The sequence below is a fragment of the Oncorhynchus tshawytscha genome, linkage group LG24, assembly GCF_018296145.1.
Source record: "Oncorhynchus tshawytscha isolate Ot180627B linkage group LG24, Otsh_v2.0, whole genome shotgun sequence".
Classification (NCBI taxonomy): Eukaryota; Metazoa; Chordata; class Actinopteri; order Salmoniformes; family Salmonidae; genus Oncorhynchus; species Oncorhynchus tshawytscha.
Genome location: NC_056452.1, coordinates 2,572,264 through 2,585,682, shown reverse-complemented (window position 1 = coordinate 2,585,682; position 13,419 = coordinate 2,572,264). Strand labels below are relative to the sequence as shown.

General features: G+C 42.3%; 1 protein-coding gene across 1 annotated transcript in view; it reads left to right on the top strand.

The window, feature by feature from the left end:
* Positions 1–7,643, top strand: part of rundc3ab (RUN domain containing 3Ab) — a 45,297-nt gene extending 37,654 nt beyond the window's left edge. The window contains exons 10-12 of the mRNA XM_024387186.1: positions 5,331–5,444; positions 5,779–5,879; positions 6,138–7,643. Coding sequence (XP_024242954.1) covers positions 5,331–5,444; positions 5,779–5,879; positions 6,138–6,280 — 358 coding nt within the window. The 3' untranslated portion in view covers positions 6,281–7,643. The remainder of the gene's footprint in view (positions 1–5,330; positions 5,445–5,778; positions 5,880–6,137) is intronic.
* The last annotated feature ends 5,776 nt before the right edge of the window (positions 7,644–13,419 follow it).

Sequence of the window (13,419 nt, the reverse complement as noted above, 5' to 3'; positions counted from 1 at the left end):
GCCGGATTTGGATACAAAAAGATTTCCCAAGCTTTAAACATCCCAAGGAGCACTTTGCAAGTGATAATATTGAAATGGAAGGAGTATCAGACCACTGCAAATCTACCAAGACCTGGCCGTCCCTCTAAACTTTCAGCTCATACAAGGAGAAGACTGATCAGAGATGCAGCCAAGAGGCCCATGATCACTCTGGATGAACTGCAGAGATCAACAGCTGAGGTGGGAGACTCTGTCCATAGGACAAATCTGGCCTTTATGGAAGAGTGGCAAGAAGAAAGCCATTTCTTAAAGATATCCATAAAAAGTGTTGTTTAAAGTTTGCCACAAGCCACCTGGTAGACACACCAAACATGTGGAAGAAGGTGCTCTGGTCAGATGAAACCAAAATTGAACTTTTTGGCAACAATGCAAAACGTTATGTTTGGTGTAAAAGCAACACAGCGCATCACCCTGAACACACCATCCCCACTGTCAAACATGGTGGTGGCAGCATCATGGTTTGGGCCTGCTTTTCTTCAGCAGGGACAGGGAAGATGGTTAAAATTGATGGGAAGATGGATGGAGCCAAATACAGGACCATTCTGGAAGAACCTGATGGAGTCTGCAAAAGACCTGAGACTGGGACGGAGATTTGTCTTCCAACAAGACAATGATCCAAAACATAAAGCAAAATCTACAATGGAATGGTTCAAAAATAAACATATCCAGGTGTAAGAATGGCCAAGTCAAAGTCCAGACCTGAATCCAATCGAGAATCTGTGGAAAGAACTGAAAACTGCTGTTCACAAATGCTCTCCATCCAACCTCACTGAGCTCGAGCTGTTTTGCAAGGAGGAATGGGAAAAAATTTCAGTCTCTCGATGTGCAAAACTGATAGAGACATACCCCAAGCGACTTACAGCTGTAATCGCAGCAAAAGGTGGCGCTACAAAGTATTAACTTAAGGGGGCTGAATAATTTTGCACGCCCAATATTTCAGTTTTTGATTTGTTAAAAAAGTTTGAAATATCCAATAAATGTCGTTCCACTTCATGATTGTGTCCCACTTGTTGTTGATTCTTTACAAAAAAATACAGTTTTATATCTTTATGTTTGAAGCCTGAAATGTGGCAAAAGGTCGCAAAGTTCAAGGGTGCCGAATACTTTCGCAAGGCACTGTACATGGGCCACATATAGTAAGACAGAAGGGGACTGTTTCACTCGCTTGGATGCTATCTCAGGTGAGATAGTTTCAGCAGAGAGGAAGAGGGGAAGTGAGAGGGCTCACTCTCGCCAAAATAAGCCCAATGCGTTTCTATGAGCTTAATATGCAGACCTAAGCTTGTCGCCTGCCTTCATGCTTTTGGGACAACGACTCCCATTGTTAGAGGGGAGACATGAGCATCTCATCAGTATACTGTATACAGGTCTCTGGTTTCAGCCACTTGCGAATTGGAAAGGAACGTTGGCGGATAAACAGTGCTGGCTTCCCCTAAAGTAAATTGATGTTTTACCAAAATGATATAATTACACCTGTCTAAATAAAATCATTCAATATACTTCACCAGAGAGCATGATTTATCCAACAGAGGATTATTAGCTTCTTGTAAAAAAAAAAATTGATGTGGATTCTTTCAAATCACATAAGCCTATTTAGGAAGCCAGCAATTTGGGCAGCCTAGGTGATTATTGGTTTGCGGCTGTCAGTGAAAAGCTTCTAAATGTGTATGAAGACAATGTGTCTTGAGTATAATTTAAATGTTGAGACAAGAAGGGGATGGGTGTTTGGTGAAGATATGACGTGTCTCACTCTAGAGTGCATGCACTAAGCTCTCCAGAATGTGCTCAGATATCTACAGCCAATCCTTGCGCATTCATAGTTTCATTGTGGGAAATATTTTCCCTTTGAATGGTTATTTTGATAAATTCCCCATTACATATGTCACCAGCAGTAAATGTAGCTTTAATCCCCATCATTTGGTCATTTCTGTTAATGCATGTATTAATTACAGTAATTTATGATTCTCATTGTCGGGGTGGAAACGTTATTTGCAGAGTTCACAACCTGCTACACTTCTAAGTAACCAGTTTTGGTTTATTTCATAATCATCAATTCCAAGTTTTGTAAAAAAATAAATAAAATGTAATTGGCTTTTGTTTGGAGTGCTCCATGTGAGCAATGTGAGCAATATCCATGTGAGCATATGTCTGGTTTCTCTGTCCTGATTATGCTGAGGGAGCGTGCATACCTGAGTACGAATAGAAGTACTTGGCCTGCTGCACACAAATGTAGGAAAGTGCCCCTTTGGAAATATCTGATTTCTGGCCTTTTATAACTCACCATGTCCACTGCTAATAAGCTGAGCTTCGCTGTCATTTTGTCTTCACCTCACACAGTAAGTCAACAAAACTATGTATATTTTTTACATCCATTGAGAATGATAATAGTTCCTCACAGTATTTAAAAAATCTTTCCAACAATCTCCCGGCCTCGATAATCACCAAGCCAAATATCATGATCTGATGATCCCATTTATCCAGTGTAAATGTCATAAAATACCTGAACACTTCTCCCTTGCTCAAAAACAGCTGTCTGTTCCGAGCTCACTGGCATGGAAAACTCTGAGGGCCCAGAATAGGCTAGTTGATACAATGTTGCAAGTTCTCGGATTGATTTGATACAATGCTAGCTCAAGTAAAGACAGATAGAGAGGCAGACAGGCTGAGTAGAGAGATTAATGTGGTTAAAAGATCCGGAATTTTCATGAGGATATTCTCTGCTGTTTTTATTTTTTGTCTTTAGGCTTATGTATTTTACTTAGTTGACGGTGGAAGTTATACGCTTACTGCTGCATTGTCCTATAGGAAAATATTTTTTGAACCGCCAATCGATCAGTGTGTCAATGTGTTAAATGGCTGGTGCTCTTGCATTAGTTGAATTTGAACTTTTAGATATTTGCCATTTTAATTCAGATTTTAATGATTAACCACGTGACAAGGATTGAGAAATGAAAATGTTAGTATTGAAATTAAACTGTTCCACGAAAATGCGCATATGAAAATCATAACTGGCACAGACATTGGTAGAAATGGTATTATAAATTGTAAGCTTCCCCAAACTTGAAACTCATGCGCCGCCTATGGTCTTTACTGTAATATCCATTCAAAAATGTGTAGAAGCTCAAGCGCGTGCACATGCAGGAGGTCCCATGAAAAGAATGTGCCCCTCTATAGAAATCAAATTCCCATCCAACTAATTCGTTATGGCCCCAGTGATGCACCTATCTGATCTAATTAAAATAAGTTTCTCAATGACAGATGTTTGTTCGACATGGTATGTGGTGTCGAGTTCAAAAATACTATGGAGTTCTCTTTGAGATGCTCAGGTATATACAGTTGAAGTCGGAAGTTTACATACACCTTAGCCAAATACATTTAAACTCAGTTTTTCACAATTCCTGACATTTTAATCCTAGTAAATTCCCTGTCTTTGGTCAGTTAGGATCACCACTTTATTTTGAGAATATGAAATGTCAGAATAATAGTAGAGAGTGATTTATTTCAGCTTTTATTTATTTCATCACATTCCCAGTGGGTCAGAAGTTTACATACACTCAATTAGTATTTGGTAGCATTGCCTTTAAATTGTTTAATTTAGGTCAAATGTTTTGGGTAGCCTTCCTGCTTTGTCTTGGCTGTGTGCTTAGGGTTGTTGTCCTGTTGGAAGGTGAACCTTTGCCCCAGTCTGAGATCCTTAGCTCTCTGGAGCAGGTTTTCATCAAGGACCTCTCTGTACTTTGCCACGATCCTGACTAATTTCCCAGTCCCTGCCGTTGAAAAACATCCCCACAGCATGATGCTGCCACCACCATGCTTCACCGTAGTGATAGTTCCAGATTACCTCCAGACGTAACGCTTGGCATTCAGGCCAAAGACTTCAATCTTGGTTTCATCAGACTAGATGAATCTTGTTTCTCATGGTCTGTCCAAGCGGGCTGTCATGTGCCTTTTACTGAGGAGTGGCTTCCTGTCCCTACCACATAAAAACAGCCCCACAGCATGATGCTGTTACCACCATGCTTCACCGTAGTGATAGTTCCAGGTTACCTCCAGATGTGAAACTTGACATTCAGGCCAAAGACTTCAATCTTTGTTTCATCAGACTAGATGAATCTTGTTTCTCATGGTCTGTCCAAGCGGGCTGTCATGTGCATTTTACTGAAGAGTGGCTTCCTGTCCCTACCGCTGAAAAACAGCCCCACAGCATGATGCTGCCTCCACCATGCTTCACCGTAGGGATGGTACCAGGTTTCCAAGCGTGACGCTTGGCATTCAGGCCAAAGAGATCTGTCATGGTTTCATCAGACCAGAGAATCCTTTAGGTGCCTTTTGGCAAACTCAATGGGAACAGGATGCACATGAGCTCAATTTTGAGTCTCATAGCAAAGGGTCTGAATACTTATGTAAAACAGGTTTTTAAAAGTGGTTGCAAATGTATGAAAAATATAAAACAAATAGTTTTGTTTTATATTTTTAATACATTTGCAACCACTTTTAAAAACCTGTTTTTGCTTTGTCATTATGGGGTATTGTGTGTAGATTGATGAAAAAAACTGTAATTAATTTTAGAATAAGTCTGTAATGTAACAAAATGTGGAAAAATCAAGGGGTCTGAAAATTTTCCTAATGCACTCTAAATGAACATGCACAATGTAATCATGCGTGTCAAGTATGTAAGATAAAAACACTATGTTAAAATCCCTGTGTGTGAGTATCCCTTGCCAACAAACAGAGTTGTGAATCACCAATCAGGCCCTTGATGGGCTTGGCCATAGTAATTAAGGCATGATATGTATTGATTATTTTGGGGGGAAAACGAGGGACCATCAGGTGACATCCTGACTGATACACGAGAAATGTTCTTGCAACGGTCCCATGAAACATGTTTCAAACTTTAATATCTTACGTTCTGAGAACATGGCAACCATGTTCTGTGTATGTTTGATGTCACATCAATTGAATATTCTCCTAACCCTCAGAAAACTGGACACAGGAATGTTCTTGCAACGTTCTCATGAAATGTGCTTGGAACAGTAATGTCTTACATCTTGTATATTCTAAGAACATTGTAACATAGATAGAATGTTCCCCTAATTAACAGAAAACTGGACACTCAAACATTAGGGTAACATTACGGGTAACTTGACAAAAAATGTTCTCTCCCTAGAATTGTTAGCTTGGTGTGGTGTACACATATTCACTGTGAACTACAGGGTTATCACTGTAAAAGCCTACCATATTGACACAATTTGGATATGCTTTGATTATACTGGGATTCTTGTGTTTTGCAGGACGAGCCTGATTCCGTGTGACTCCAACATTTTGGCCAAAAACCTGTCAATCCCTCTCGTCAACCAATGGCAACAGCCCTACAACAATCATGACGATGGCAAGCTCTTTCGCAGGTGTGACTACATGCTCCCAGCAAAATGCTTGTCTTTGTACTGCATCTATGTAGCAACAGTTTGGTTTAATTAGTTCCTAAATTCATAAAGAGGTTATTTTGTTGATCAGTCAATTGAAATAAGGAGGAAAAGGTGCAGCCAATTATGTTTGTTTTTTAAATATTTGTCTGCTTGGCCTTGAAACACGACAGAACTTTCAGATTGAAATTAACGATATGAGGTAGATATGATTGTTTGTCATGTAGAATCGGGGATCGTGTCAGCGCTGAGAGAGCGAGAGGGAGTGTGAAAAAAAGAAAGAGAGTATATTTACTATGTCCCCATATGCCTGTAGGAGGAGCTTCCCCAGCACAGAGCTGCTGTCAGTGGTCAGCCTGGACTCCGACTCCCAGAATACAGCAGGGCAGCAGAATGGAGAGGCGTGGTGCACAGCAGGTGCTGTAGTCACACACTCATACACACTACCCGTATTGTTCACAAATAAGGATACATGCCGTTACACCACACACAGACAGAAACGCATCTATGGAGCCATGGACACATGCATGCATAAGATCGCCACACATGCAAGCGTATGCACATTATGCACATGTGCACACGCACTCCTGTGCTCTCATAAAAATAAAACCATGAACACACCTACAGCTAACACACATTTCATGTTGGTTTTGACAACATATGTCCTTCCCCTAGATAAAGACTACACCCCTTCCATGATGGTCCTGTGTGGTTCTCTAAACTCCCTGCCCAGCTGCAAGTCCCTGGCAAGCCTTAAGTCCAGCGAGTGCCTGGTCCACATCAGCACAGACAACAGCCCTGCCCTCTCTCCCAGCTAGAGGGCACCAAAGAACGACTGCCATTCACAAACACTGGGAGACACAGCTCAACCCAACATGAGAAACCTGGGTCGTGTTCATTAAGCACCAAATGGGTGAAGATAAACTGAAACAGGGAGGGACTCCCTGGACTTGTCAAAAAAATAAACACAAATTTTCCTTTTTTTCTTCTGCTGTCAAAAGGAGGACGATGTTCACCCTCAATAAACCTTTAAATTCCCTTTATTCCACCCTCATTCCTCAAATCCAACGCTCTCTCATTTCAAAACACTGTCACTCTATATGTCTCATCTCTGACTGAAAAGCCTGTCTATCACATGCATCTCCAATCGTGTCAAAAAAGAAAACCAACCGGAAGAGCTGCAGTACTGCCCAAACCCTTCAATTCCACTGTCTTTCAATGTCTTTACTCGGCTGAACTGCGCACCATCTCCTATAGATGGGAAATATGGTTGCTTACTTGAAAACATAGCCAATATACAATTACAGATCGTAATTTACAATTTACAGCAACTACAAACATGTATCTCTCCCGTTGACCAAAACATTTCACCTCCCTAGAGGGTTGTACTGTAGAATTACAACTATCTGTCTGTGTTCGGCTGTCTCTGTCTTCAGTCTTGCAAGTCTGTCGGTAGTAGTATCGGTACTAGTATCTACTTTCTGCCTACTGTGAACTCTTGCAGTGCAGGGCTTTGAACTGTCAGGGCCACCTTGACACCATTCAGAAGCTTAGCCATTTTTTGGGGTTGCCATATTACACCTGACGTGGCATTATTACAAGTCTGTTAGCACAAGCTAACATTGAGGGATGCAAAAGGGTTTGTATTATATAATTTCTAAACATACAGTAGTGGCCACTCTGATTGTGAAGAATAAATTAGCAGTGCTTCAAATTACCAAGTAAGTATCAATGAAGCTTTGGGCCCGACTCAGTCAATTCAGTTATCCAGGTTTTCAGGATATGGCGAAAATGAAATTGCTCTTGTACTGCACGAATGCATGGAATTTAAGTGTGGGAAACAACCAGAGACATAACTGCATATCAATTCAAGGCTGTGTTGCTACGCAGGATGGATGTTGCCTTTCACTTATCCTTCTGACCTGGATTGAATTGTTTTGATTGAATTGTCTGTCTGTATATGAGTGTGTTTTTGTGTGAGTGTAGGACTTACTTGTATGAGTATTGGATGTTGCAATTTTTTGGGGGGTGTATGCTATTTATTTTGTATTATGATGAATTTCCATTATACTTACTCGTTTTATTTAACTTCATGTAGATAGCCATCTTATCCCAGGTGTTGGGAGTTTGGATGTATGTAATTTAAAACAGCAATAAAACAACCTTTTTTGTTAAACATTACATTGCTTGTGTTGTTGCTAAAGTAGGGATACTTATGGTACAGTGCCTTGAGAAAGTATTCACACCTCTTGACCTTTTCCACAATTCCACAATCAAGTCACATAGTAAGTTGCATGGACTCTGTGTGAAATAATAGTTTTTAACATGATTATTGAATGACTACCTCATCTTTGTACCCCACATTTATCAATTATCTGTAAGGTCCCTCAGTCGAGCAGTGAATTTCAAACACAGATTCAACCAAAGACCAGGGAGGTTTTCCAATGCCTCCCAAATAAAGGTAACTACTGGTAGATGGGTAAAAACAAAAAAAGGAGACATTGAATATCCCTTTGAGCATGGTGAAGTTAATAATTACACTTTGATGGTGTACTAATACACATAGTCACTACAAAGATACATGTGTCCTTCCTAACTCAGTTGCTGGAGAGGAAGGAAACCCCTCAGGGATTTCACCATGAGGCCAATGGTAACTTTAAAACAGTTACAGAGTTTAATGGCTGTGATAGGAGAAAACTGAGGATGGATAAACAACATTGTAGTTACTCCACAATACTAACCTCAATTACAGAGTGAAAAGAAGGAAGTCTGTACAGAATACAAATATTTCAAAACATGCATCCTGTTTGCAATAATGCACTAAAGTAAAACTGCAAAAAAAAATTGGAAAGGAAATTAACTTCATGTCCTGAATACAAAGTGTTATGTTTGGGGCAAATACAACACATCACTGAGTACCACTCTTTATATTTTCAAGCATGATGGTGGCTGCATCATGCTATGGTTATGCTTGTCATTGGCAAGGACTAAGGAGTTTTTTGGGATAAAAATAAACAGAATAGAGCTAAACCCATGTCACGACATCTGCCAAAGTCGGTCCGTCTCCTTGTTCGGGCGGTGTTCGGCGGTCGATGTCACCGATCTTCTAGCCATCACTGATCCATTTTTCATTTTCCATTGGTTTTGTCTTGTCTTCCTTCACACCTGGTTCCAATCCCATCAATTACCATTTGTGTATTTAACCCTCTGTTTCCCCTCATGTCCTTGTCGGAGATTGTTTTATTGTATGTGACTGTGCTAGTATGTGTTGGTGTGCAACGGGTTTTGTACCCACTTTGTTATTTTTATATATTTTGTTTTTTGGAGTTTGGTCCGCACTTATTAAACGACTCCGTTTATACCAAGTTCGTTCTCCTGCGCCTGCCACCAACACGCACCCATTACAGAATCTCCGACCACAACTATGGAGTCAGCAGGAGAAGGTAACCTGGCCATTGAGGTGGAGGAGCGCGTCCAGGAGCATGCAGTTATGCTTCACCATCTTGGCGTCGCCATGGATCGAGTTGTCCAGACAAATGGACCGCTAGGAGAGACAGGGAGTTCTTCCAGCTCCTCCACCATCACAACCAGCGTCTCTCTTGAGCGCCCTTTTCCCGCCCGAACCCTCGGAAACGGCGGGTGAGTGCCTCTACCATCTGAGGGAGGAGACGAGGAGCGCCCATGAGTTCACCCTGTAGTTTAGGACTCTGGCTGCCGGTGCGGGATGGAACAACAGGGCCCTAATTGACCTGCTGTCCACGACCGGCTGATCTATTGGGCCCACACGTCACCCTCCTCTGGTCATCCTGGTATCGGTCGGAGGGTGCGCTGTCTTAGTGGGAAGTACTGGTGGCCCACTTTAGCTAAGGACGTGAGGATTTATGTATCCTCCTGCTCGGTGTGCGCCCAGTCAAGGCTCCTAGACACCTGCCCAGAGATAAGTTACAACCCTTACCCATTCCACAACGGCCATGGTCGCACCTGTCGGTGGATTTCCTGACTGAACTTCCTCCTTCACAGGGTAACACCACGATCCTGTTCTGTTATCTTAGTCCTGTCGTCTCCTCCCATTGCCCGGTCTCCCTAAGTCCCTACAGACTGTGGAGGCTCTATTTACACACGTCTTCCGGCTCTACGGGGTGCCTGAGGATATAGTGTCTGATCGGGTTCCCCAGTTCACGTCGAGGGTCTGGAAGGCGTTCAGGGAACGTCTGGGGGTCTCGGTCAGCCTTACCTCAGGTTTTCACCCCGAGAGTAACGGGCAGGTGGAGAGAGTGAATCCGGATGTGGGTAGGTTTCTGAGGTCTTATTGCCAGGACCGGCCGGGGGTGTGGGCAGCGTTCGTGCCCTGGGCAGAGATGGCCCAGAACTCGCTCCACCACTCCTCCACTAACCTTTCTCCCTTCCAGTGTTTATTGGGGTATCAGCCGGTTCTGGCTCCTTGGCATCAGAGTCAGACCGAGGCTCCAGAAGGTGGACATGGGCGGCCTCCCATGTTTCCTCCGCATGCCGTACTGCGCCAGAAAGTGGGTCCAGACCGTCACCACAGTGGGGCCCCGGTGTTCGCACCGGGGGTCTGGCTCTCGACCCGAAACCTGCCCCTCCGCCTGCCCTGTCGGAGGCTGTGTCCGTGGTTTGTGGGGCCATTTAAAGTCCCGAGGAGAGTGAACGAGGTATGTTACAGGTTACAGCTTCCCCCCGATTACCGCATTAACCCCTCGTTCCATGTGTCTCTCTCCAGTGGTGGCTGGCCCGCTCCAGGAGTCTGAGGTACGGGAGGTTCCTTCGCCCCCTCTGGACATTAAGGTGGCCCCGGCGTACTCCGTTTGTCTCGAATGCTGGATTCGAGACGTCAAGCGAGGGGCCTTCAGTACCCCGTGGACTGGGAGGGGTATGGTCCAGAGGAGAGATGCTGGGTTCCGGTGGAGGGGGGGTGCTGTCACGACTTCCGCCGAAGTAGGTCCCTCTCCTTGTTCGGGCGGTTTCGGCGGTCGACGTCACCGACCTTCTAGCCATCACTGATCCATTTTTAATTTTCCATTGGTTTTGTCTTGTCTTCCTTCACACCTGGTTCCAATCCCATCAATTACATGTTGTGTATTTAACCCTCTGTTTCCCCTCATGACCTTGTCGGAGATTGTTTTATTGTATGTGACTGTGCTAGAATTTGTTGTTGTGCGGCAGGTTTTGTACCCACTTTGTTATTTTTATATATTTTGGTTTTTGGAGTTTGGTCAGCACTTATTAAAAGACTCCGTTTATACCAAGTTCAATCTCCTGCGCCTGACTTCCCTACCACCAACACGCACAAAATCCTACAGGATAACCTGGTGCAGTCTGCTTTTCAACAGACACTTGGAGAAAAATTCACCTTTGAGCAGGACAATAACCTAAAACAAAAGGCCAAATATGTACTGGAGTTTCTGAACAAGATAACATTGAATGTTCCTGAGTGGCCTAGTTACAGTTTTGACTTAAATAGGCTTGAAAATCTGTCAAGACTTGAAAATGGCTTTCTAGCAATGATCAACAACCAACTTGACAAAGCTTGAAGAATTTAAAAAAGAATAATGTTAAAATATTGGACAATCCAGGTGTGCATAGCTCTTACATGACCAGACGGCACAGGTGACATCGCACACATGTTGATTTTGGCCCCCCACACCAGCCGCAATCAGGACACTCAGGTTGAAGTATCAAAGTCTGAACCAACTATATTAATTTGGGGACATGTCAAAAAGCATTAAACATTTAGAGTAATTTAGCTAGCTAGCTTGCTGTTGCTAGCTCATTTGTCCTGGGATATAAACATTAGGTTGTTATTTTCCCTGAAATGCACAAGGTCCTCTATGCTGACAATTAATCCACAGATAAAATGGTGAACCGAGTTTGTTTCTAGAAATCTCTCCTCTTTCAGGCTTCTTCTTTGGACTTTATATGGCGGTTGGCAACCAACGTTAAGGTGCATCACCACAACCAACTGGACTGAAGTGTGGGTCTCAGTGCAATGATTGAATAACATATATATGTACATTTATTTTGCAACGCTCGTGGTGTGGCCAGCATGTTAGAGACTTACCCAGAAAGACTCACAGCTGTAATCGCTGCCAAAGGTGATTTTAACATGTATTGAATACAGGGTGTGAATACTTATTTATTTAAATGTGATATTTCTGTTGTTTTTTTATTAATACATTTGAAAAAAATATTAAAACGTGTTTTCACTATGTCATTATGGGTTGTGTGTAGTTGGGTGAGAAAAACATATTTAATACATTTTGAATTCAGGCTGTAACACAGCAACATGTGGAATAAGTCAAGGGGTATGAGTACCTTTTGAAGGTACTATATGTTGACTTATTGCATTTGCTATGTCACAATATAATGTTATCTCTACTGTAGTGCATGACCCATATCCATTCTTCTTCTTGAATGATTTGTGTCTTTGTGTCATGCAGGTTCAAATATGGGTTCTAGTTCTGAAAGACGTGCCAGTTTGTACGAGCCTGATTTAAAAGTTATCTTGCATTGTTTTCAGTGCATTTTCTTATTTGACCTGAATGGAAGTACAAAATGCTATGATGAGACAATGCTCTGTTATGTTTCCGCCATTCACCATTAAGTTCAAAATTAGACCCTTAAGATCTAAGAGAACCAATACTGTTGTGTACTTCACCAAACCTACCAGATCTTCCCCTTTTGTGGTCTTCCTCCTTTTGTATTCTAACTTTTATTAAACCAACACCCCTCCCCTTTAAAAAAGAAACCAGCCGAACAAAGACTGGGTCAGAGGATAGAGTCATTCATTCATTAGCACAGTCACACAGACCTCTATGTCTGTTTGACTACAGCAAACAACTGATGTAGGTCTCTCGGGGAAGATGGTAATAGAGGATGTTGAGGAGTGAGGACACATTCCTGGTTGACATACTGTCCTATTAGTTCCCTAGGTATAACCCAATGATGTATACACACACTCACATCTATGGTATGACCCCATGTGGGCTATGCTATAGGTCATGGAAGGTTTGCGAAGGGTAAGTGATTTTCTGTCATGACACTTTTTGACTTGTGAGGTCAGCAACACAAGACATGCAGTATGTACACTGTGTGCGTGGACATGAGGTAGTAAGCGTGACCCTTTGTGATAATGCTGCTCATTCACTCCCTCCCATTTCAGGGAGGCCGATGCAATGGCCTGTTATCTCTGGTGTAAGTTCCACTTGAATTGCTGATCTAGGGTCAGTTTTGCTTTGTACCTACCAGTGGGTAACCTTTAAATATTGGTTGATTAATGCTGATCTAGAATTTGTGGTTAAAGGCTACTACTTCTGGTTTGAGTGTTATCTCTATCCCCTCTCCGGTCACAGCATTGGCACTCCCTCTCTCACAGCTCAGGGAAAGTTATCTATCACAACGCACACTGTCACACACCACCCATGTTCCACAATCGCCCCTCTGCGGAGATACACCTAGTTGTCCACCCACAGACACAAACACACTAACACACTGATTACATAAGAGTGAGCCCGCTATTAGAATGAATGAAGATATGCTTATGCATTGAATTAATTAATTATGGATGGATGGATAATGGATATATAGATGAATGTCATATGAAGACTGTCTATTGTGCACAACGAATATTATTTCAGGATTTCAGGTTAAAAGTCATTTTAAACAACAATATTGAAATGCAACATTTTATAAGGCTGAATAGCCTAGGCTATGTGATACGATTTTGAATCAGTGTCCAGTTTGATTATCCCAGTCTTGAAACAAAAACAAGAGAACGTTCAAATCAATATGACAAATTAATTGGGCAGTGACATGTTTTTTCTGTCACAGTGATCGATTGGTAGTGAGTTGCTCAATGGACTTATGGTAATACATTTCACTAACCAACCAAATCTCAGATTCAAAACTGGACCCACCCCGCATAATTACATCCACACGA